This window comes from Notechis scutatus, chromosome Z (assembly GCF_049901735.1).
Source record: "Notechis scutatus isolate UNSWTSFEM ecotype Mainland chromosome Z, rNotScu1.2, whole genome shotgun sequence".
In the NCBI taxonomy this organism is placed as follows: Eukaryota; Metazoa; Chordata; class Lepidosauria; order Squamata; family Elapidae; genus Notechis; species Notechis scutatus.
The window spans coordinates 86,916,115-86,941,768 of NC_142025.1; the positions used below are offsets into that span (position 1 = coordinate 86,916,115).

Sequence of the window (25,654 nt, forward strand, 5' to 3'; positions counted from 1 at the left end):
AGACTAGGATTTGGCACTCACCCTAGTCTCACCTTCCTCCGCTGGAGACCTCTGAATCCCCCCTTCCAACCTTGCCTGACCTCCCACAGGAGGTGGAGGACAACACTGCTGATGTGGAAGTTTGGAGTAGAAAGTTTGCAGGAAGCAGTTTCCTCTGAGTCTGCCTTGAGAGCTCTCTGAAGAGGAGGAGGAGGAGGAGGGGTAGAGGGACGGCTGCATGAGGGAAGACTGCCCCAACAAGCCAGCATTCTTACCACATATGATTGGAAGTGGGATTCCCTTTCAAGAACAGCCAGCCTCCCTGATGCAGGACCAGGAAGTACTTCTCCCTTGCCTCCTCCTCTTGCTCTCCAGAGATCTGTCAAGGCTGGACTTGAAGGAAACTGCTTCTTGCAAACTTTCTCCACTTCTCTTCCATATGCTGCAGCAGCATCCTCTAACTCCTGCTTTGCTGGAAGGGGACACCAACAATGTCTGGGATTGGGAGAAGAATGTCTCTGTGGCATGCTATATGCACGTACATGCAAATACACCATGCCATCCATATCTGAGCTTACAAACTGAATCATGTCTAGACTTGGGGAGAAGGGTTCTCTTTCTTCTGTGGATAAAAGTCCCCAAACTTGGAACGCGGTATGTGTGTGCGCGCGTGCCCTTGGCCACCAGCACCTTGGGGGGCAAGTATCTTGTGGGGCACCAAATAGTTCCCATGTCGAGTTAATCAGTGTGTCTTGTTCCACCCTGACCCAGCCATCCCAAGTCAGCTGCACCCAGTGAGTGACGTCGAGCTGGCTATGCCCACCCAGCCCACCTAGTTGAGGCGACCAGGCTATTGGCCCTTTGAAGGCAACCGTAATGCTGATGTGACCCTCAATGAAACTGAGTTTGACGCCCCTGTCTTAACCAATGAGCCATTTTGCTGCCCCATGAAGAGGTAACAGACACATATAATTAAACCCTGGGATTTTTTTATCTACTAAATTTATACAAGATGATGCATCAGATTATTTTCTGCACCCAACAATCTCATTCTTGCATCATACTATATACTCACCTTGTAAATAAACACTGAACACTACTGTAACTTCCCAAATCAAAATTGCAACATTTCTCAGTCTCACCTGTGTGTGATAGATTTTAGCAGAGTCCAAAACACTGGCTGAGGAAGTCGCCCTCCATGTTTTTTCCCCTTTGCTCCAACCTCTGTTTTGATGTGCTTAATGTTCAAACCGTGCACAAACACAGCCTCCAATACACAACAAAGAGTATTAGCATCTTGATCATCACTTGTTACAAGAGAATCAGAGGTCACATAATGCTTCTGCAGGCTCTTGATGGAGTTCACCAGCTGTTTCTTGATCAACTAAAGTAAGATAAGTACAGGTTGTCTTACATTGCATCAAGATTAAATAAACCACCCCACTTCCTAATTACTATTAATACTATGCAAACACTGGAGGATCTCAGTGGGTGAATATAGTAGTAAGATCTGGGCAATGCAGTTCAAGATGCTAAAAAATAGAAAACATGAAAAATAATAATGCAGCAAATAAACTAAATCTTGTTTGAAATGGATCATTTGCTTTAATGTTGATGCAGCATGGGGTTGGAAACATTCAAAATTTTGGTCTCAGATAATAAAAATACTTTAAAAAATTATTATATTATAAATTATCTCTAGAAGCAGAAGACTGGAAGCTGATTAAAGACATTTCAATAAGAGCTGGCATCCCTGGCTCCTATTGTGTTAAGGGTGATGTAGCCTAAAAGCACTATTTCCAATATCTACTCTTTTAAGTTATGCTAAGTGCTTCACTTGGAGCTGACTTTTAAAATACCACATTGAGCAATGTGTTTTAATCAGCTTCCATTTCTTTCCAAAGTTCCAGTACAATTCATAAATTTTCTGCTATTGGAAAACTATTTGTTTTTATTGACAGGTAATAAATAAATAAAAGTTATGGGGGGAAGATAAATTTTGTAATCATATCTAATTTTCCCTGTTCACATTGTAACCTCATATTGTAGTTTCCACATTTTCCTCTGTCATAACATAGAAACCCAATAATATAATAGTCCATTTGTTCCCTTTTCCCATCTTACTCGCTTCTCTTGTGGGAGATTGGGTTGTTGCTTTGGTAGTGGAACACTTGGTTGGTATGGGTGGAAAACTATGACCATCCTAGACCAAGCCAAATCCAAAAACGCTAGATTTTTGTAAATCTAGCAGTTTGACAAGTTAGCCATTAATAGACACGTAGACATAAACAATATCTATATACTATGCAAATCAACAAGCAAAAAAAGGAACAATAAGACCAAACATTTCCCCACAGCAATCACCACTCAGATGAGCATAGACTAACTCCAAGAATAACATCAAACCAACAATCAAGCAAACAATACCCAATCAAGGAACTGCAAACAAGTCGACAGTAAACAGCTCAACGAAAGAATCTCTAAGATCACTCCCACCAACAATGACAGAATAAGCCATCAGAATATAACAAGAAAATAAACTGAGAGCAAGCCCCACTCCTTACTAGCACTGATGATGTTGCCTAGTTTGGGAAATGAAACATTCATTTGCAGGAAAATGGGCGTTGGTCCTTACCTGACACGCCATTTCTCTTCGAGCTGTGAGGATCGTCCAGAGGATGGGTGGAGCTTCAGTCTCTGCTGTCGTAGGCTGAGCTTAATTTCTGAGGGACGCCTCCTTCTTCCATCACGTGTCCAGTCCTGGCGTTCCCCCAGTTTATGCGAAGACGAAGAGACCAGGCAATCGTGCCCTCCTCTTACTAGATTTAAAGTGCATTGGCCGAAAACAAGACCCCCTCCAGACGGTGAAATAAACAAAAAAGGGGAGGGGCTGGACGATCCTCACAGCTCGAAGAGAAATGGCGTGTCAGGTAAGGACCAACGCCCATTCTCCTTAGAGCTGCTCGGATCGTCCAGAGGATGGGACATACCAAAGCTGGGGCCTGTCCTATGGGAGGGACACCGTCTGGTCTGTTGACTCATCAGGATCCCTGAGCACCCTCTGGAGGACCCTTCTACCGAAAGAGGCCTCCGCCGCTGCGTACCTGTCAATTTTATAGTGCCTGATGAAGGGCGACGGGGAAGCCCACGTTGCTGCCCGACAGATGTCGAGTATTGGGGCCTGGGTAGCCCAAGCAGCTGAGGTAGCCGCACTCCTAGTTGAGTGAGCCGTAATCCCCTTGGGCACTTGTAGGGCCTGGACCTGGTACGCCTTGGAAATGGCCGCCCTAATCCAACGGCCTATGGTGGTTGATGGTACCTTGAGCCCCTGTGACTTTGGTTGAAAAGATATAAACATGGCCTCGGATTTACGAAAAGTCTGTGTGCGTTTAATATAGATTCGCAGGGCCCGTCTAACGTCTAAGGTGTGCCATAGGGTTTCCCTTTCATGGGTTGGCCTGGGGCAAAAATTAGGGAGGATAAGTTCCTGAGCCCTGTGGAAGACTGAGTTAATTTTTGGTAAGAAGGAAGGGTCGAGTCGAAGGACCACCCTGTCTGCGTGGAAGACGCAAAGGTCTTTTCTAACCAACAGAGCAGCGATCTCTGAAATCCTACGAGCTGATGTGATAGCCACCAGGAATACTACTTTGTAGGACAGGAACTGGAGAGGAATCTCTCTCAGAGGTTCAAAGGGTGACTTAGTGAGAGAAGTCAGGACCTTGTTGAGGTCCCAGGTCGGATAACGGTGAAGGGACAGTGGACGTAAGTTCGTGGCCCCTTTCAGAAAGGCACGGATGCGGGGGTGGTGAGAGAGGGAGGTGACCTTTTCGCAGGAAATGACGGTGGATAGGGCTGCCACCTGACGCCTTAGTGTGTTGGGGGACAGACCCTTACTGAGGCCCTCTTGGAGGAAGTCAAGGATTTGGGCGACAGACGGTACCCTTGGGTCGATGTGGAGATTAGAACACCACTTACGGAAAGAGGCCCAAGTGGCGTCATAAATCCTAGTGGTAGAAGGACGCCGAGATGTCAAGATGGTAGTAATAACTTCATTAGAAAGATTCTCTCTCCTTAGACGTTCCCGCTCAACCTCCAAACGGCTAGTTGGAGCCATTGGGGGTCCGGGTGGAGAAGGGGGCCTTGGGACAGGGAGATCCTGTCTGCTGGTATCCTCCAAGGGGGGGCGATGGAAAGACTGCGGAGGTCCGCAAACCAGGAGCGACGGGGCCAATAAGGAGCTACCAGGATCAGTTCCGCTCTCTCGTGGAGTACCTTCTGGAGGACTCTGGGGACCAGAGCCAGAAGGGGAAAGGCATATAGAAGGCCCGAGGGCCACGGACATCGCAGGGCATTGTAGTTCTCTGCCCCTGGGGTCAGGAATCTGGAAACGAACCGAGGGAGTTGGGCATTGGATGGAGAAGCAAACAGGTCTACTACTGGCGGGCCGAAAATTACTGCTGCTTCCCTGAACAGGTCCGGGTGGAGGCGCCACTCCGCCTGGTCTATGGTGGCCCTGCTCAACCAGTCTGCCCGGGTGTTGTCGATGCCCGAAATGTGGTCTGCTCTGAGGGAAAGAAGGTGTGACTCCGCCCACCGGCAGAGGCGCTCGGTCTCCCTCATTAGACTCTTTGACTGGGTGCCCCCTTGCCTGTTGATATGAGCCTTTGCTGTTATGTTGTCTGTAAGGATGAGAACGTGGCAGCCCTGTAATTGAGGGAGGAAACTGCGGAGGGCCAGGTGGACGGCCCGAAGCTCTAGCCAATTTATATTGCACCTGCTTTCTGTCGCTGACCATTTGCCCTGAGCTGTGCTGGACCGCAGGTGGGCGCCCCATCCGGAAAGACTGGCGTCTGTGGTGACGGTGATTCTTGAGGGCTCCTTGAGGGGGCAGCCCTTGTTGATCGACGCCCTGCTCCACCAAAGGAGGGAGGTGAGAACCCTTGGCGAGACCTTGACCTTGCGCCTGGAGTTGCTGGAGCCAGCTCTTTGGTACGGGAGCAGGAACCACTGGAGGGACCTGGAGTGGAATCGGGCCCAAGGGATAACGGAAATACAAGAGATCATTTTACCTAGTAGTTTGGTTAGTTCTAGGAGAGGAACCCTCTTCAGTTGTCTGATAAGTTTGACTGATTGCTGGATGCTGAGTATTCTCTTGGGAGAGATGAACACCCTTGCCCTAACTGTGTCTATGATGGTGCCCAGATGGGGTAATCTGGTGGAAGGAGCTAGCTGGCTTTTCTTCCAATTTATTAGGAAACCGTGTTCCTGGAGGGCGGAGAGAGTAGCTAGGGTGTCCTTGATCGCCTGATCTCTGGAGGAGGATAGGATGAGAATATCATCCAGGTAGTAGTGGAGCCGTACCGGGATGGTTCTGAGATGGGCAGCCAGCGCGGCCAGGACCTTGGTGAAAGTCCTAGGGGCAGAGGCCAATCCAAATGGTAGGGCCGTGTACTGAAAATGGAGATTGTTATAGCTGAAACGCAGAAATTTGCAGTGGGAGGGGCGGATTGCAATGTGCAAGTATGCCTCGGAGAGGTCAATGGAGGACATCCAATCCCCTTGTCTAACTCCCAGAAGGATGGATTGCAGCGTGTTCGTCTTGAATCTATGATACACCAGGTAGCGGTTTAGCCGCTTTAGATCCAAGATGGCTCTCCATCCCCCTGTGTGTTTGGGCACCACAAATAAGTGAGAGTAAAAACCTTGTCCCCTTTGGGATGGAGGAATGGGGCTGGATGGCCTGTATCTCCAGTAGATGCCGAATTGCTGACTCCATGAGATTGCGTTTGGTGTGGTTTTTTGAGAGGGGACATGCCATGTAGAAATCAGGGGGAGTGGAGAGGAATTCGAGGGCAAGGCCAAATCTGACGGTGTCCCTGACCCAGGCATCTGAAGTGGATGAGTCCCACTGGTTGGCGAAGGCTTTAAGTCGTCCGCCAATTGGGGTTAAATCAGGGGGTTTATCTGGAGTGCCGGAAGGGCCTGGTGCCGGAACCGCGAAAGGGCCTCTTGAAGTTTCCCCCTCTCCTGTGTCTATCAAAGGAGTCAGACCTGTCCTGGGGCTGTCCCGAACCAAGGGGGGCTTTGGTATCTGGGAGGAAGAGGGGTTGGGGATAGGGACGAAAGGAAGACCCCGAAAGGGCTGCAGAGGTCTGGGGTCTGACTTGCGGACGAGGGATGGGAGGTATTTCTTTTTGTTCCTCCCTTCAACTAGGAGAGGATCCAGGGAAGGACCGAATAGTTTATTACTCGTGAGGGGAGCGGAGGCTAGTTTCATCTTGTTTCTGAGGTCCGCCTGCCAGTGCTTTAGCCAGAGCAGGCGGCGGGCCGAGACATGGGAGGAAATGGCGCGGGAGGAGAATTTCACGGAGTGAAAGGTGGCATCAGCAGAAAACTCTGCCGTGGCAGTGATCTTAGCTATGTCCTGATGGGCGCGAATATTAGAAGTCGGGACATGTTGCTTAAGCTGGCGGAGCCAGCGGATAGATGATCTGATGAAAAATGAGGCGGCCGTGGCCGCTCTGATTGCCCATGCGTCCGATTGGTGAGCCCGCCGCAGGGCCAGTTCCGACCTCTTCTCTTCCGGCCTAAGGGCCTCCAGGGGGTCACTGAGGGCGGAAGAAGAGGCTAGGCTCGCGACAGGCTCATCAACCTCCGGGGTACTTAACAGGTTGGAAAGCTCTGGGTCGAGGTTAAAGAACCGTTTATCATGAGCCAAAGGGGCTGGGGGGGGCGGTGGAGGAGGCTAGTTGCTTGGATATCAGGTCCAAGAATATGGGTGGTGTTGGGATGACTTCAGCCTCCACCACCGGTTGTTTGAACATGGAGTCCTCTAGTTCTACCGAGCCCGAGGGAGAGGGATTGGAGAGGCCTTGGGTAGTTAGGCCCGAGATGTTCCTAGCCTTGTAGAGGAGGGATTTAAATAGTTGGGGCTTAAAGAGCCCTACAAAAGTGGGAAGGTCAGGGGTGAGCCCCTCGTCCTCTGACATTTCAGGCTCTGATGGCTCGGAGTCCGGGAGGGGTTCGTCGAATTGGATCGACCCCAAATCAAATTGTTCCTCCCCCTCTTCTCCGCACAGATTTAAATCCCCTTCCCCCTCCTCCTCGTCCTCCCTAATCGAGGGAGAAACTCCCTCTTGAAGGGGTATCTGTTCGTGGGACAGCTGCTGAGTGTGAGGGAATGATCTTACTGATTCGGTGGCTTGTGGAGGCCACCCTGGTCTGGCCATCCTCTGCATTCCTTCTGCAATTCCCTGGCGGATGGCCGACTCCATCCAGGCTCTGAGCTGGTCCGGGACCGCCTGAGAGAGAGGTTCCTCCTGTCGCAGGCCGGCGGCCGTTGGCGTGAAAGTAGCCTCTGGAATTCGCCTGGGTGGTGTTCCGGAGTCCTGTTGTGCCTGGAGGGAGGGAGAGACTGCGGGGGGAGAACAGAGGTAGAAGGGGTGGCTGGTGCTGGGAGCACTGAACCGGACTGTTTGGCGCGCTTTTCTATCTCTTTTTCTAGCGCCCTGTGTCGCCTTAGGGCCTCCTTTTGGGAGGCTTTAGTGGGCTCTTTAGTCTGACTGTGCAGGTGTCGGGTTTTTTGCTTGGCCTTTAGAGAAGGGCCTTTTGATGGATTGCCTTCTGCCATTTTGGATAATTGATGAAGATATGGATCAATAATAGAGTGGTTGGCGCCCTAGGGGTCGACCTGCAATTAAGGCCGGGAGCCCTGGGAGAAGTTATGCACCCCCCGGGTCAATCAGTTAAAGGTAATGAGTTAGCCTGGTAAATGTGTTACTGTCTTTTTTTTTGGGGGGGGGGGGGGTTATATGATCAGAAATGCCCCTGTTCTGTTTGTAATTTGCAACAGATTTAGTAATAAAAATTCGAAGGGAGCTGCTGCCTCTTCTTTTATTGCTGAAGGAAAACTGCAGGTGCCCTGAAGGGCAATACACCAGGCCTGCACCAGACTGCCTTCCCAGACAATAGAAAACTGGGTGGGAGTGGTGAAAGGTTACCGCAGCCGCTACGGCTGGCCGCGGGTGCTTAAACAATGTAGACAAGCAATCAAGCAATCAAGCAATCAAGCCTCCAATGACCCGGTGGATTACAAATAATCACCACCGGGAACTGTTGAGCAGGTCTGCCGGTCCTGCTGTCTCTGAAAGGGGCCGCAGTGAAGATCGGATAGATAACAGCCGCACAAAATGGCGCCCGGCCACGAGGCGGAGCCAAAATGGCGGCCGCAACTTCGTGGGCCTGCAGGGGCCTAGCGGCGGCAGTGGAGCCCTCCCTAGGAGCGATCTGAGTCCCCAGGGGAAGGAATTCAAAAGAAACAAGGCTCGAACGAAATTAGGCTGGCTAAGTAAATCGGAGGCGGGGGAGTGAAAAAACGGAACGAAATGGAGCGATTTAAACGAACGGCAGCAAGGCAAAGGGAGAGGTGGGGGGGGCAGCCTGTAAAGGGTGCTAGCCCTCCTCTTGGTTCCCCCTGGGGCCGGGAAGCCTCCCAGGGAAGCGGAGAAAACGAAAGGGAACAAACTGCGCAGGGCTAAATTGGGAATAAAAGGAATAGAGAAAACAATACAACCTGAGAAAGGAAAAAAAGACCACAATCGAATAAGGTTTGCTGAAAGCAACGGCCAAGAGCACGATCACAATCTGCCTACTCTGCACCAGGGCTGAGCATAAACTGGGGGAACGCCAGGACTGGACATGTGATGGAAGAAGGAGGCGTCCCTCAGAAATTAAGCTCAGCCTACGACAGCAGAGACTGAAGCTCCACCCATCCTCTGGACGATCCGAGCAGCTCTAAGGAGAACAAGCAAGCTCAGCAAGGATCTCTAATAATAGTGTTGTAAAAAAGGTGGTTAGTTAGATGATGAAAATGGATTTTAGAGGAAAATAAATGAAGGTATTATTTGGAAGATAAGAAAATTAGAAAATAACTACCAATTACCAATACCAATTAGTACCAATTGATATTAATAACTACCAATAATGTTGAGATTTGCTTTGAAAACCCAGTGTCCAGAATAAGTCCTAGAGCGTAACTTTAAGATTGAATTATGTATCATTGACAGAAATAGCAGCCTGTTTTGATAGGACAGAAAGGAATTATAGTATATAGTATTGGTTGATTTACAATCACAATTGAACCCACATTTTCTTTTGCTAAGCAATATGGTAGTTAAGTGAGTTGCACTACTTTTTACAATCTTTTTTGCCATGGTTGTTAAGTGAATCACTGTGGTTTTTAAGTAAATCTGACTTCCTCCATGATTTTGCTTGTCAAAAGCCAGCTGGGAAGGTTACAAACAGTGATCATAAGACCCCAGGATAGCACAATTGTCATAAGGACATGCCAGTGGTCAAGCACCCAAATCTTGATTATGTGACCATGGGGATGCTGCAATGGTTTTAAGCAGTGGTGGGATTCAGCTAGTTAGAGCCACTTTGGGAGAACCGGTTGTTAACTTTCTGAGCAATTTGGTGAACTGGTTGTTGGAAGAAATCTTTAGGGCAGAGAACCAGTTGTTAAATTATTTGAATCCCAGCACTGGTTTTAAGTTCGAAAAACATTCATTAGTCACATTTTCAGCACTATTGTAACTTTGAATGTTCACTTAACAAATGGTTTTAAGTCGAGAACTACCTGTACGCCATTTATCCATAAAAATTATACTATTTCCATGTTAAAGCCATCTGTTTAATTTGACAACTTTCTTCACCCACTGGATGTTCCTACACCCAAAGCACCTTATTTCCAGATATCAGTTCAGGAATCTATATTTACCTGGATAACTTCCTGTGCTCGGCAGCCATTCATAGCTGTGTGATTGGAATGCATGTCTATCTTTGCTTCTGTCTCACACTGACATCACATGATAACCTGAGGTAAAATAAACACAGAGTAGGTTTTTTTTACCAGAGCCCCACATAAGCAAAGCAGAATTACTGATAAATAGTCTGAGCTATCTGTCACTTTCTTACTTATTTAACCAAAAGTAGATGTTGATGAGTGAATATAGATTTGAGTATGGATGGGGAGAGAACAGTTGGCAAGATCTTTCCAATTGTCCTTCCAGCAATTTTTCTTCCTTTTTAAAAAATATATATTTTATTACATTTTTCTTTTAGGGAACATAAAAAATTCCATGTCTAAATGAATAGTGTGCTGTCTGGGCACAATTAATTTTAAATAAAGATACAACAATAACCAAAGTCATACTAATAATCTTAATAAACATATCACAACATAATATTACCATCAGTTTATCCATCTTGAAAATTTCCAATATAAATGTTTATTATCTTTTTAGATTCTGTTTAGTTTCTAACCTCTGTTTCTGTTAGTTAATCTTTAGTAGAATAAATCCCATGTTAAAAATATTCTGTTTCTTCGCTTTCTTTTATCTTAAGTGTCAATCTAGCCATCTCAGCACATTCTAATATTTTTTTTATTACACATTCATCTGTTGGGACCTCATCATTTTTCCATTGTTGTGCAAACACTATTCTTGCTGCCGTTACTACATGCAAAATTAAGTATGTATTCCTTTTATTATATTATTCTGGTAGTATACCCAGCAGGAATATTTCTGGTTTCAAATCTATATGTCAGCAATTTTCCTTCCTCATGATCCCTATGAGTTAGATTTGCTGAATAGTGACAGAAGCTTCTTGTGAAGAGTATAAAAAGAAATATTTTCCATGACTAAAAAACCTGGCTTATTACTGACTGCTTGATTGGTTCTTCTTAATAAAGCCTTTAATTGTCAGTAATAATTCCCCACTCCCTTGAGAAGAACAAAAGAAACTGGCTTAAAAACATGCAGGTGCCACAACATTATAAGCAGACAGAAACACACTTATGAAGCAATAGTTCCAGGTAATTCAAGTAAATGTACACTACCCGATACAGTTTATCCCAAAATCCACCTCAAATTTAATTACTTGTCTAGATTTGGATATGTGTAAACATACTTCCAATGACTTCTCCAAACTTTTTGGGAACTTGATTATCCACAATATTTAGCGAAGTGTTAAATTTCTTATTACAACTCCTTCCTTCTTCCATCTCTTTATTTCATTTCCCCTGAAGCCCACTTACCAGTAGCCACAGCTACAGCCCCAGGATCCCCTTTCCATCACAGCTACAGCCCCAGCCCCTTTCCATCATAAAGCAAAACACAAACTGATACCATTGATGCTCCAACGCCATGTATTCCATTGAGATGGGTGAACTGTCTGAACAGGGTCACAGAGGCTCAGGAGACCAAGGGCAAAAGCTGCATTGCTCCGTTGGAATAGGGGTAGAATGGAGAAAATAAGCCCCTGATCTTGGGGCTGATCTTGTCACAAGACTTGCTGAACTCTGTACACTGCAGTTTTAAAAGCTGAGCGCAGCAACCACACAGTAAAATTCTTTTAAACTCTGACCTCCTATTGATGGAGAGGAACTTCACCTCTTCATATTTGCACAGACTATATTTCCTTCCATGGACAACAAAAAACATTATGTAGTATAATGGTAACATCTTTGGAAACTCACAAATCCAAATCTTTTCCTGGCTGATTCACTGGACCGGCTTTTAAGAATACCCCGCCTTTCTCCCCACTAAAATATATTTGCAGCAGAATTGATGATAGGTTGATTTTCTGGTTTTATGGGAAAAATTGGGACCATAGTCCAGTGGTAGAATGCTATTTTGCAAACAGAAAGCTGAGTTCAATACTTTTCATATACTATGAAAATCTCTGAATGAAACCTAGTGATTTTCTGCAAAGATAGGCACCTTGGAAATTGCCAGATACTTTAAATTTCAAATCCTGTCAAACCACTCAGCCCAGTAAATAGCAAGGGAATGTGGGAGTCATTCATTCTAAATAGCAAGGAATTGCCTAGCCAGTCCTGGATAGTATTAATTTAGATAGACCATTGGCAGAAAGCATTCATAGCGCTTTTCAAACAGGTAGAGAGACTAATTGTTTGTACTCAATGGCTCCAAATTCTATTTTCCGTGTCTTAAATCTAACAGAGGAAAACATATCATGAATTTTCTGTAAGCATACAGGGTGTTTTTCCTCCCCAATCCCCAAACTATATTCATTTACTTACTGAATTAAATTCTCTACACAATTTATATTTTCCTGGACAGTACCTTTCCTGCCAAGCAAAGAGACATGACAAAGCAATTTTGAAACCTTTGTGCCCAGTTTTACAGCATGTTTTGAAATTGTTTGACTTGAACAGAATACAAATTTGAAGTATTTGCAGTCTCCACAATTTTTTCTTTATTATTCTCAAGTACTGATTCTGAATACATAATTAATATTATGTTATTATAAAGTAACCAACATAACATAACATATATATAACATAGATCTATGGGCATTCAGTGTCCTTTGGAAGAATTTCCCTGGATTCTGCATGTGTTATTTGGAAGAAATGATTCAGTAGAACCTCTGGTCATGGATGCTTCTGACCACGACCAAATTGGGTTCCAACTAAAACATTCACAATATTTTTTTTCTTGGCCGATTTCCCCTTTTGAACCATTTTTTTAAAGCACCAAATTTCCAAAATTAGGTTTGGGTCATGACCAAATCGGGTTGCGACCAAAGTTATGGAATGAATTATGGTTGTGACCAGAGGTTCTATTGTATTCAGTTATTTAGATAAGTTTCTGTAAACTCACAAAAACTAAACAGGGCCAGACATGTTTAACACTAAGATGAGAGACTGAGTCTGGATACGAAAATTGAGGCAACATCCCAGAATAAAGCTCTGAGCAAACTTGTCTCCAAACTGTTGCCAACGACATGAATCCTGAGATTCCAATTTGAGAGAGACTATGTTTTTAGATCAAAATATAAAGCACACTGCACACAAAAACTCTGTTCCGGAATACATAAGTAATAAGCAAACCAGCACCTTTGCTCCATTATTTCAGATATTATCACACATAACAAGCTTGTTTTCAGGATGCATATAGGTTCTATCTATACATTCCAGAAATATCTGGGGGCCCTCTTAAATGTTTACACATGAACAGGGATGAAAACATATGCTGCTTGACACAAACACTTGTGATCTGTGAACTGCTGAATGTATTGACAAATCTGGAATTGCTTACTGTTGTCTTGGCTTCTCATGACAGAATTCTGAAAAACACCAGGCAGAGTGCCAAAAAGAGCAACAGCTCCAAGACACAGTTAAAAATGTAAGCAGACATTGAAAGAAAAACTATTGGGGAACGGGGAGCAGAAAGAATCTTGCTGAAGAGCTGTGTGGCACAAAAATATTAAAGCATAAAGTAGTGCAAGCTTTCACTATAATGGAGCCACAGCTCACTGGAACAAACACAATAGCAAATATATACTATATTTCAATGGACACTAATAACGTTTGATGGAACTGGGTGTGAGACACAGTGCCATCTTTCTCAACCATTATCTATCTGAACAATTAGATTAAAACCAGGGTCTGAGAGTATAAAGATGCCTTCACTTATTTGATGTAACCCTTGACAACTTTGAAATGGTTCAAGCCTGATGCAGCCTAAGTCAGAAAACCAAGAGGCTTTGGAGGTGCTCATAGACTTGGGCTGTACCTGCTGCCTAAGGAGCATGCTGAAAGTACGAAGGCTGGGGATATGGTCAAGGAAGGACAGGTGGATGAGGCTGTGCATGGATTTTAGGGGGATAAACAGGGTGTGTGTGGAGAACATGTATCCCCTCCCCCTAATGAAGGACATGTTAGGCCACCTGACCAAGGGAAGATCTTTATGAAGTTAGATCTGAAGGAGGCATGCTAGGATGAGGATCAAAGAGGGCGATGAGTAGAAGACTGCCTTCAACTGCCCATTAGAAAGCTTCCAGTTTAAAGTGATAAAGTTTGGGTTTCAGGGAGCCTGGGTGGTGTTCATGCAGCTAATTAATGAAGTACTACATAATCACCTGTACAAGGGGGTCCTAGTGTACTTGAACAACATTCTCATCTTCACCGAGATGATGGAAGAGCACATGAAGTTAGGTGCCAGGTGCTTAAGAAAGTCTTGGCAGCAAATGTATATGCCAAACTGTACAAATGTGAGTTCCACAAGTCTTGCTTAGACTACCTGGGCTACCAAGTGTTGAGCGATGGGATGGAAATGGATTTGGGTAAAGTGAAATCCATATTAGAGTGGCAAGCTCCTCGGACCTGACAGCAACTACAGAGCTTCCTTGGGTTTGCAAACCTCTACAGGCAGTTCATTCCCTCCTTTCCCAAGATTACCCTGCTGATTACTGAATTACTAAAGACAGGGAAGTGGGAGAAAACCTTGACCAGGCCAACCACTAAACTGGACGATGGAGTGCCAGAAGGCTTTTGAGGAATCAAAGAGGCTATTTGCAGAGGAACCGGCCCTGAAGCACCCTGACCCCAAGGAGCCTCCAGGCAGATGCCAATGATGTAGAAGTGGGGCCAGTGCTACTTCAAAAGAAGAGAGAGGAAAAACTGCAGTCATGTGATTACACCTCCCGAAAACTCACTGAAACAAAAAGATGCTGGGTGATGTGGGAAAAGAAAGTGTTTGCAGTGAGATGGGCCCTATTGACTTGGTACCAATTCCTTGAGGGGAGCAAAGTGCGTTTTGAAGTATGGCCTGGCCATAAGAATCTGGAGGCACTGAGGACTCTCAAAATCTCTCACCGAAGCAAATCCAGTGGGTGCAGTACTTTAACTGGTTTAACTTCAAGCTAAAGTACATCCCAGGAGGAGGAACCTTTTGGCTGATGCCCTGTCCCACATGCTGCAGTACAACAGCAGGTGGGAGGAAGTACCCAGAAAGTGGCACAAGTAACTATGAGGCAACAGGCCAGGAGAAAACCGTCAGACCTTGGCAGTGAGTTGATCCAGCAGTTAAGAGGGGAGCTGCAATCTGATCCATGGTTCAAAGACCATGGAGGGGAGCTGTCATTGAGTTGGACTGGCATGGAAGTGAGACAAGTTGTACATTCTGCACACCCTAAGAGTCCAGGTCCTACAGTGGAGCCACGACACCAAGCAAGCTGGTCACCAGATTCTTAAAGATGTTGCACTTAGCTAAAAGACAATTTTGGTGGTTATGTGCATGGTGATGAAGAAAAGGCCAGGGAAGAGCCCAGGGCTGTTGCAGCAGGTGGCAAAGCTCATCCAGCCCTGGAAGGAGATAGTGATGGATGTTATAGTTGAGCTCCCTGACAGCAGGGGGATCATGGTCATCTAGATTGAAATAGATCTCTTATGCAAACAGGTCCACTTCATAGTCTGTCTGAGCCTTGCCAAATTGCTCCTGCAGCATATTTATCGATTGCATGGGGTGTTAAAGAGGATCATCTCAGATTGGGGGGTACAATTCACTGCCAAATTGTGGAGGGAATTTATAAAACTTATAGGGCCTCTCAGGGTTTATTTCTGCATTTCATTTGAGTATGAATGGGGCCACAGAATGAGCAAATGCAACGATAGAGCACTACTTGAGATGCTATGTCATCTACCAGCAGTCTAACTAGGCAGATCTCTTTGCTGAGGTTGCATACAATAATGCTTTACATAGCAGCATGCGGCTTACCCCATTCAAGGTAGCCAGGGCGTGGAATTTGTCCCGATGCCAGAGTACCCTCAGGAATAAACCTCCTCCAAAAAATTGACAGAATGGGTGTGTACCTTGCGAAGCACTTGGGGAAATGTAAAACGGGCACAGGTGGTGGCGAATGACAGCGGTAAAGATCAGCGGCAATTGGTGGTGATAGGCGGCGGCAATCCCTGCCACCTGGAACAGGCCAAAAACAGGACACGGGGAGGCTGAAAATGGGGCATGCTGAGGCAAAAATGGTGCACACGGAGGCCGAAAACAGCTGAAGGGTAGGGACTGGTGGGTGGGCAGGGCTTTGGCAACATTTGCTCTATAAAACACACAGACATTTTTTTGGGGAAAGTGTGTCTTATAGTGCAAAAATACAGTACTTATCTTTAATTATACTGGAAAATATTTAGAGCTAGTTTTATTTCCATTCATGCCAAAATGATGAACTCAATAAAACAGTCCTTTGAGAAAGCTGAACATCTCAGAGTGCTGATTGGTTTGGGTTCATTACTTGGAACTTTAACAACTCTCTGATTTAAAAACAGGAACTTTCCAAGGCATAGTGGAATCATTTTTATCTTTAAAAATAAAATAGTCCAAATACATGACAGGCAAAACTGCATCCAAATGTATAATGTGAGTACAATCAGACCTGTATATCTTGTACTGCAAACACAGATTCTGGCATTACAGCTAATCATAGTCACACCACTCCACCTTCCTTAATCTCACAGACTATAAAACAGCATTAATTGTGTCTGCTAGTCATGTCTCAAAATTAATACTTTGGAATAAGATCATCAGTTTCTCCTTCTGTGAATCAGTTCTCTTTAGATGGGAGCAGGTGATAAGATATCAAGTCAGCATTTTTGGACAGAAAACTTTTAAACAACTAAAGCTAAATCACTCAGTGATAACTCAGAATCTGGAAACTTAAGCTATTATCTCCAAGGCATGATTGTATAGTTCCACATAGGATGATGACAAAACTTTTCCCTATCATCTGATTGAAATTGCCTTGCCCTTTAAGTTATGACTCAGTATGCTGAAAAGGTGAAGTTTATCAGATGCTGAGTTTGATCTTTATGCTGATGGGGAAGAGTTTAAGAAATGTTTTGGGTTTTTTTTCTTTTATATTTACATTTTTATTTTATTGAAGATTAAAATAGAAAATAGAAAAAATCCCACAGGGGAAAAAAAAACCAAGTCAAAAACACAAAACAATCAAAGAGGTGGGGCTGACGCAGTGACACAACACATCTCCATGGGGCTCCGTGGGATCACACCGAATTTGACCTGCTAGGAGGTTCTCAGGACCTAAGTCACCCTGGAGGGGTGATGAAGAGAGAGAGAGGACACTCCGTCGAGATTGCAAACTCCTTGTTTGATTTGGAGGAAGCTCTCATGCTGGCAGGAAGAAAAAGATAGCCATTGCATGCCTGACTGAAGCTGTGACAGCTGACTGAGGAAGCAAGCATAGAAACAATATTTGGAAAAAGCAGATCTACCTAAAATATCAAAAACAGTTTAAGTGAAAGCTATTTTAAATGAATGTATATCAATGATGGAAGTGTCAGAAGCAATTAAGAGGCAATAGAATAATAAAACACCAGGACCAGATGGCTGCCGGCAGAATTTTATAAACATTTACAAGATATCTTGGGCCCATCATTGTTGGAAGTTTACATGAAGTACTATTTGAAGTGAAAGTACCAAACTCGTGGATGAAAGCAATCATTACTTTTATTTCGAAAGAAGATTCAGACTTAATACAGATAAAATTATAGACCCATATCCTTACTGAATGCTGACTATAAAATATTTGCCTCAATAATAGCAGAGAGACTGAAAAGGTTTTTGAATGAATGTATACATTCATACCAAAATGGCTTCCTGCCTAAGAGACAGATTAAAAACAATTTGAGAATGATCTTAAATGCATTGGAATATTATGAAGCACATCCTGGAAAACAAATGGCATTAATTTTCCTGGATGCGCAAAAAGCATTTGACAATGTAAACTGGCAATTTATGTTATTACAACTAAAATTTATGGACTTTGGGAGAGATTTATTAACATGATTAAGGCAATATATAACAAGCAAATGAATCAATATAATAGAGGGAATGCATATTTGACTTTCCATGTATTGACTGTAGCTAGAATTGTATTTGCACAACAATGGAAATGTGAAGAGATCCCAACAGATGAAAATGTGATTAAAAAATATTAGAAGGCTAATACTTATAATCAAGGAAAAGAAGGAAACTGAATACTTTTTGACTTGGGACTCATTTTATCAATGGCTAGCTGGAAAAAAAACAGGAGCTGGATACAGGGAAATAAATGGTTAAGATCAGTGATGTAAGAAAGGCCTGTTGAATTGGTTAAGTAAATAATATTGTTATTATTATTATTGATAATACTATAATTAACATAAATGAAATGAATATTGTAAACATTTTGATTATTATATCCTAAAAATATTTGTACTCAGACAACACACTGTTCAATTGAAATTGGAATTTTTATATGCTATAAAAATAAAAACTTGGAACAAAAAACACAAAACAATCAAAACATTTTTAAAAAGTGCCTCAAAACAACAATACATATTATCCCTTCTAGTTCAATACTGATCCGACATTAGTATAACATTAGTTCCCGCCTCTTGTGATACAAGCCCTCCCAAAAATTTTAAACTACTAAATCTATTTGCAGACTATTGACTATTGACTATTTATTTTTTATTATTATTAAATAAATATTATTACAGACCAGTAAACAAAAGCATTAAATAATAATAAAAATAGAAGGACAGACAGAATAATATATTGTGATTAGTGGTGGATTAACAGTGGGCAATTAAAATTTGCCTAATTTTATATACAACATAGCAGAATTTGGCTATATTCAAAGAAACTACTTCATATTGCTCTGATAATAGTAATTGCATGTAAAAAAGATCAGAATTTCCCCAATATTTTATTAGGTAAAATCTGTGAATCCTTATAGAAGCTCCAGAGCAGCATTACAGCATAAATAGACACATTGATGGTATTGACCAATTGGTAAATGGCATAGTTTTTCCAATTCTAAACTGGAAAAATTATATTTTTAAGGAAATCTGCTTCATTGATTGTGGTCTATTTACTTCCAAATTTTCTATTCAGTCATGTAGAAAGGGAAAAATTATGTACAGCAGGAGTGTCAAACTCAAGACCCGCAGGCTGGATCCGGATGCGGGGTGCTTAGATTTGGCCTGCTGTGTCAGTCTGGAAATAGCAAAGGACTGGCCTGCGGTGCCTCTGGCAGGTTGCCCCCCACTCAGCAATTGCTTTTGACCTCCGGAGCCTTCCTCAAGGCATTCCAGGCCCAAAACAGGGCCTCTGGAGCGCTCCAGGAGGCCGTCCTTGACTCAGAAGGTTATAAAAAGGAGGAAAAGTAAAACATTTTACTTTTCAGACTTACAGGATTCTGCTACTATAGCCTATGTCAACAATTTATAGTTCTAGTCTTCCTATGGAGTCAGTTTCTTGATCTGGTCTCTCTTTCATAAGGTGATCAAGTAGATCAAGTAAGTATTAAAAAAACAAAATCACAGAAATGTATGCCTCCCTATTTTTATAAGTTTATAAAACCATGTCTGCGGAGGTGTGCCACGCCCATGCCTACCCTTCCCACCAGCCCTCCAAGGTCAAACCCAATCCTGATTTGGCCCTCAATGAAATTGAGTTTGACACCCCTGATGTAGAGAGAGCCGTTCAGTGTAAATGAGAAGAGCCCTGACAGATCAGGTCTGAGGCCTAGACCAGCATTCCTAGGAAAGCTCAAAATCAGAATATGCCAGTAACTCCTGTTCCATAGCAATTGATAGTCAGAGGCATACTGCTCCAACACTGAAGTGAATTTATGCCCATCCTGTTTAGAAGACATGGATAGCTAGATCTTCCATGGAATACTTGTATATTCTAAGTTGTATTGTTTCCTTTAATAAATCAAATTATTTTCCTACCTTAAATAAATGTTTTGATGGCAGTGCATGAATAAAATATGCACAAAAGTGAAAGCAGAGAGTAATACAGGAGTAAAAATTACACACATCTATCCATCGATTCATTATTGGATAGAAATATTATACGAGGGCTATTCACAAAATAGATTACATTTTCGTCTGTAGCAAGAAGGGGCGGAGCTAGCGTGGCCATCTTTGGTCTGTGCGTCCGCTGCTCAGTCTGCATCTAGTCGTGCTAGTGGGAGGTTCGTATCGTTGCCTGTTATTTCACAGCAAACGTTTGAAATGTGTGCTGCAATTGAAAATCCCGCGAGTTGTGAGGTGCGATCAGTGATAAGGTTTTTGTTGGCAAAAAAACATAAACCGATTGAAATTTTTCGGCAACTGTGTGAAGTGTACGGGGACAACATCATCACTGAAGGTGTGTGCCAATGGTGCATTAAATTTAAAAATGGCCGAACTAATGTTCATGATGAACAGCGGAGTGGACGTCTGAGCATTGTGACTGATGAACTGGTCGCGAAAGTCGATGACAAGATTCGTGAAAACCGCCGTTTCACAGTAACGGAACTTTCGCTTAGTTTTCCACAAATTTCACGCAATTTGTTGCACGAAATTGTTACACAAAAGCTAGGCTACCACAAATTTTGTGCAAGATGGGTGCCAAAAATCCTGACAGAAAACCACAAGAGTCAGCGTATGGCCGCATCATTGACATTTCTGTACTCTTCGACAAAGATGGAGATTCATTTCTTGATCGAATCGTAACTGGAGACGAGACTTGGGTCAAACATGTGAACAGCGAGACCAAATTGCAGTCTATGGAGTGGGGGCACACAAATTCCCCCCAAAAACCAAGAAAATGTTTGCAAACGTTCTCTGCAAGGAAGATTATGGCGACTGTTTTTTGGGATAGGCAAGATGTGCTTCTTATCGATTTTCTGGAACATGGTGCAACAATAAACTCTGTGCGGTATTGTGAAACGTTGCAAAAACTAAGAAAAGCAATTCAGAACAAGCGTAGAGGAAAGTTAAGCTCAAAAATTTTGTTTTGGCATGACAATGCCCGACCACACACAGCAAATCGCACTCGAGAAGTCCTGAATGCTTTCAAGTGGGAGATTTTTCCTCATCCGCCCTACAGCCCCGATCTTGCACCAAGCAACTACCACTTGTTTCCGAGGATGAAGACCTGGCTTGGAACACTGCGCTTTGACGACGACGCGGAACTGCGGGCGGGCGTGACTGACTGGCTCAAATCTCAGGCGGCTGAATTTTATGACAATGGAATTACAAAGCTTGTTCACCGCTATGATAAGTGCCTCAATTTGTTCGGTGAATATGTTGAAAAGTAGTATTTAAGTGTCACTTTCAAGTGTATATAATAATTTTTTTCCCCTAAACTTTGGTTTTTTTCTATCGCAAAACGTAATCTATTTTGTGGATAGCCCTCGTAGTACATTCCACCCCTTCAGTTTAAATAGCTTACTCAGACAGAAAGTAATGGTAGAAAATAACATGTGTCAGACAATTAGAATAAATTAATAGAAAAGATAATGATTTATTCCTTTTAAACAGTTCTCAACAAATTCTTTCCATCAGTATCCCCCATTCCACCTCAGAGAGAATAGGTCTGTATTATACACTGTATACATTTAACACTATTAGGGAAGTGACTAAGTAATTAATAGTTTGCCAGTCTGGAGAAAAAAGTACTGTCATAAATTGAGCTTAGATATAGACAATTCTTTCTTTCTCCTCTCCCTTTTTTCTGAACACTTAATTTATCTATTTTTTAGCAAAGAAATCTTTAATCTTAAAGAAAAAGAAAATTTAAAAAAGTACAAACTAAAGATACAAACTAGGAAAGAAAATGAAAAAAATAATCTTACATTTTATATTTATCAATAATCACTGGTTACCAATGAATTCACTACTATAATATGAACAATACAAGGCATTGTTATAAAACAGGAAAAATATGTGCTGTAGCAACACATGTTGTTGTAACCTTTGATTAATAGCAAACATTTCTTTTCCAAAACTAATTAACCACATATCTTCCTTTCTGGCAAACTTGTGGGGTGGGTGATTTTGATCAGAAATTCTGTGGAAAAAAATTAACCAACTCATGACCACAAATCTGAATGGGAACCTACAATTCTGATTTGAAAGAAAACATATGCAAAATGCAAATGAGCATTTGCTATTTTGGGATAAATAGGGGAGAAAAAATTGAAATAGGCATTTGAGCAGCTTTGTTTCTCTATTTTTAAAAACTCAGAGTTTCTGGTTTAAACTTTGTATCTTGCACACAAATTTATGAAAGCAGATTGTATGGAAGTCACCAATTTGTTATTCTGGAGTGTCTGAGACTAAAAGTAGCAAATGCAGAATCTAAGTATTCCCAGCTCATATTATAATTTCCTTGTTTAACATAGGACGGCTTGCAAGGCCCATTAAAAGGGTGGGTGGTGGGTGGTGGGGAAGGGAATAATTTTGCCTCAATATAAGTCATGGCCACAGTGACTAAAAGATTCTCAAGATCTGAAGATATATGGAATAAGTAAATAGTTCATTTAAAAATATACAAGACAAAACTGAAACAGGATAAAATATATTTAGGAACAAACTACCCTGTTTCTCCAACAATACGGCCTCCCCCAATAGGAAGTCCCAGCATGTTTTATAGGCATGAAATGAAATTAAGCCCCTCCCCCAAATTAAGGCCTATATTAAAACATGCGAAATGGGGGAATGGCGGGGGGGAGCTTGCCGTTAGGAAGCACTTTTGTTGCACACCCGGATATGGTGCTGCCTGCGTTGACCCTGATACAAAGTGCCCCACTAACGCCGAGGTCAACATCCAAGCCGTCGCCGCCTGCCCGCCCGAAGATGCAAGTGGGGGGAATTAAGTCACCCCCGAAAAGACGGCCTAGCCATTTTTTCGGGGCTCAAAAAAAAAAAAGACCCGGTCTTATTATATAAGAAACACAGTATCCAAATGTTCATTTCCACATTTATCTTGGATTTTCATTTATCTTGCCCTATTGTAGTATCAAACATCAACATCTATGTTCATAAGATATTTATGATGCTTAAAAATAATTTTTAAACTAAATCTGATTTTTGAGCCTTTTTGCATATCAAACAATAATCCAACCACAAATAATAAGCTTGAACATGATTGTCTAGTATATGTCTCACTATGTGATAAAAAAAACGGCTGCTAATGGTCTGTCAGGCCTTGTGACTCAATAGGAAACTGAAGGTCAGATCAGAGGCCTTGTTTCCAATATACTTCTCTGTATATTCCACGCCCAATCACTAAATCTCTGAGAACACAATGCAAATTCTTCAAGCACATAAAAAACAACTTTGCCTCAACTCTTAAAGCAGCTGCATCTTCTTCCAGATTTGTATGATTGCTTTATAAGCACCCTCCTGTACATGCCTCATTATTATTCCTGGAAAAATATCAAGTTAAAATAGTTGTGCAAACATATACATGGAGTAATTGACAAAATTGGTGCACTGGCTGGAAAAAAGGTAGAATTGCTTTAAAAATTTAAAGCTATGTTTTTTTGTATGAGACTCAACATACTGCAAACAATTTGCCCAAATTTAGTCCTTAACTTTAATCTGTTTGGGAGTTACATCTAAAGCCTAAATGAGTGGAAAGGTTTCAGATGATCCAGCACAAAACATTAGATAGTAGGAATATTGGTGTAGGAGTACCACATATAACCTCCTTATACAGTATGTGTTTTTGTATCCTAATCAAGCCTGAAAAGGACTTAAGGTGTTTCAGAATATTAGAAATGGGCACCTACTAATTTGTAAACTGCATTTCCTGACAAATAGAGCAGACAGGGGAGGAGAGTGATGGCTAATTTACCAGATGCAGCATGTCACATTGTATTCTTGTGGCATCCTATTAGGGAGGGTAGGTCATTGGGCATGGGAGATAGAAAGCAAGATATTTTATGTTCATTTGCAACTATGTGCTCAAATGCTTAAAAGTTTGACTTTTCTATCCAGTAATTGGGAGCAGAAGAATGCACCTATGGTCACTCAGATTTACAAGTATTTTAGCACTGCTGATTTAAAATAGAAGATCTAATCTTCTTTGGTAAGAAGCAGCTTTTCCTCCTCAAAGCATACTTTATGAAATAGCAACACAAGACTAATGGATGGAAACTGATCGAGGAGAGGTTCAACCTAGAAATAAGGAGAAATTTTCTGACAGTGAGAACAATAAACCAATGGAACAGCTTGTCCTTGGAAGTTGTGGGATCTTCACACCAGAAGCTTTCAAGAAGAGACTGGACTGCCATTTGTCAGAAATGGTTACTTTCAACTCTGTTAATCTGTAAACTAACTAGTGAAATAAAAGCCGTCCAATCGAGATATGTAATGATGGTTACTGGCATGTGGGAGCAATGCTTCTCAGGAACAAAGCAGCTATAGTATTACTATAAAATTTGCCCTCCAATGCTTGCTTGGGTCTTCTCACAAAAAGATGATTTAGGAGAAGCAGTAAAATGGAGGAGGATTTGTAAAATATGCATTTCTAATTGGAATAACTTTAGGGTGTGTGCATTTCAACTGCCAGAATTCCCTAGCCACATTTTAAAGTTGTCAAGTTTGAAAAACACTTACATAAATTATAATATATATTATACTCTTACACAAACATTTTAGATGTATACATCTGTATCTATCAAGAAGTATATTTTTGACTTCTGTTTTAAACACATGAGCACTACTGAAAAAAGCCCAATAAGGATGCCAACTTTGAACATTCTTAAAAGCTACACAAGTCCATATTTATTTTATTTTATTATCAATTTTATCCCAATTTTATAACTCAAGGTGGCAAACATACATAATATTCTTTCCTCTTCCAGACTTCCGGTTTGAGCTTCTTCAGTGACAGACCGAAACCTCGTCTCTGCGAGGCTTCGATTTGTGCTCGCCGCTGGAGCGCCCCCGAGCCTGCTGGTTTTGGGGCTAAGCCACCCCGTAGAGGTGGTGAAGAGGGGGGAGACTGCCAGCAGGATTGAGGAGAGCCGCATCTCTCCTCCCCAGCTGGCCATTACTCCCTTTCCCGAAGGCAGTTGCAGCGATGGTCAGAAATGGCCACCACAAAGAAGAACTCGACTGGAAAAGAAAGTGCAGGAGGAAGATAAGAGGAGAAAGTTTTGGTTGACTGGGTCAAACAGCAAAAGCAACAAATAAGGTACCCTGGAATTGAAACTATTAAAAAAAAAAAACATTGCTCCCTAAGAAGATTTTTAAGCTGCGAAGGAGAGAAAAGGGAAAAGATTTGGTTTTTTTCCCTCCTTTTCCTATACTGACAGCTAAGAGACTTAAGTAAGAAATTGGAAAAAAATCCACTTTGACATCAATAGGCATTTAATGTTGAAAATAAAAAGTCAAAGGGATAATAAAGATTTCTGGATAATTAAAAGCTTTTGAAAACAGGAAAGGAGAGAAAAAGAATAAAAGGGCAGGATCTGGAAGGGAGGAGACTGCCTGGAATTAAAAAAGAATTTACAGCAAAATCACAACAAGACTTCCAAAAGATGCATTCTAACTGAAATATCGCAACAAAAACCCCAGGAAGAGAAAGTCGAAAAAGAAATAAGAATATATAACTTGGGACTATCTGGATTACTTGATGATTTCTGGATTCTTGGTTATTGTTTTGAATGACTAAAATCAATCGGGTGGTTGTTTAAAACTGTTTGAAATGGCTCCACTTTGAGAAGAACTGAAAATGGAACTTAAAAAGTACAAAGAAGGTGCACAAGAAGGGAGAGGTTCTTTTGGCTTCGTATTTCAGTTTTTAGAAATGGAGATTTGGAATTATGAGAAACAACAAGAAATGCCTGCAGAACAAGAAGATTGCGACAAAGAAGAAGCGATCTTTAATGAACAAGTAATCTTAAATGGGGGGGAAAAGGAAAAGGGGGGAAGAGAATGGAAAGTTTAAGATTGGGAAAAACAACTCCAAAAAAAATAGCGTGAAAAATAAGTATAAAATCAGAAAGCAACAGA

The 25,654-nt window shown here is 42.4% G+C and overlaps 1 protein-coding gene across 16 annotated transcripts in view; it reads right to left on the reverse strand.

Moving 5' to 3' along the window:
* Nucleotides 1-25,654, reverse strand: part of PLEKHM1 (pleckstrin homology and RUN domain containing M1) — a 51,290-nt gene that overhangs the window by 19,931 nt on the left and 5,705 nt on the right. For 6 of the 16 annotated variants that reach the window (XR_015745926.1, XR_015745927.1, XM_087947012.1 and 3 more), the window contains 2 exons: nt 9,758-9,853; nt 1,122-1,363 (listed from right to left, as the gene is read on the reverse strand). Coding sequence is in view for 9 of the 16 variants with exons in the window: in XM_087947012.1 (XP_087803138.1) it covers nt 1,122-1,363; nt 9,758-9,811 (296 nt within the window). In the remaining 7 variants the exon portion in view is untranslated. Of the gene's footprint in view, nt 1-254; nt 475-1,121; nt 1,389-9,757; nt 9,854-12,082; nt 12,131-25,654 lie in introns of those variants that run through there. The other 10 variants (XM_087947013.1, XM_087947011.1, XM_087947015.1 and 7 more) reach the window with 5 other exon arrangements.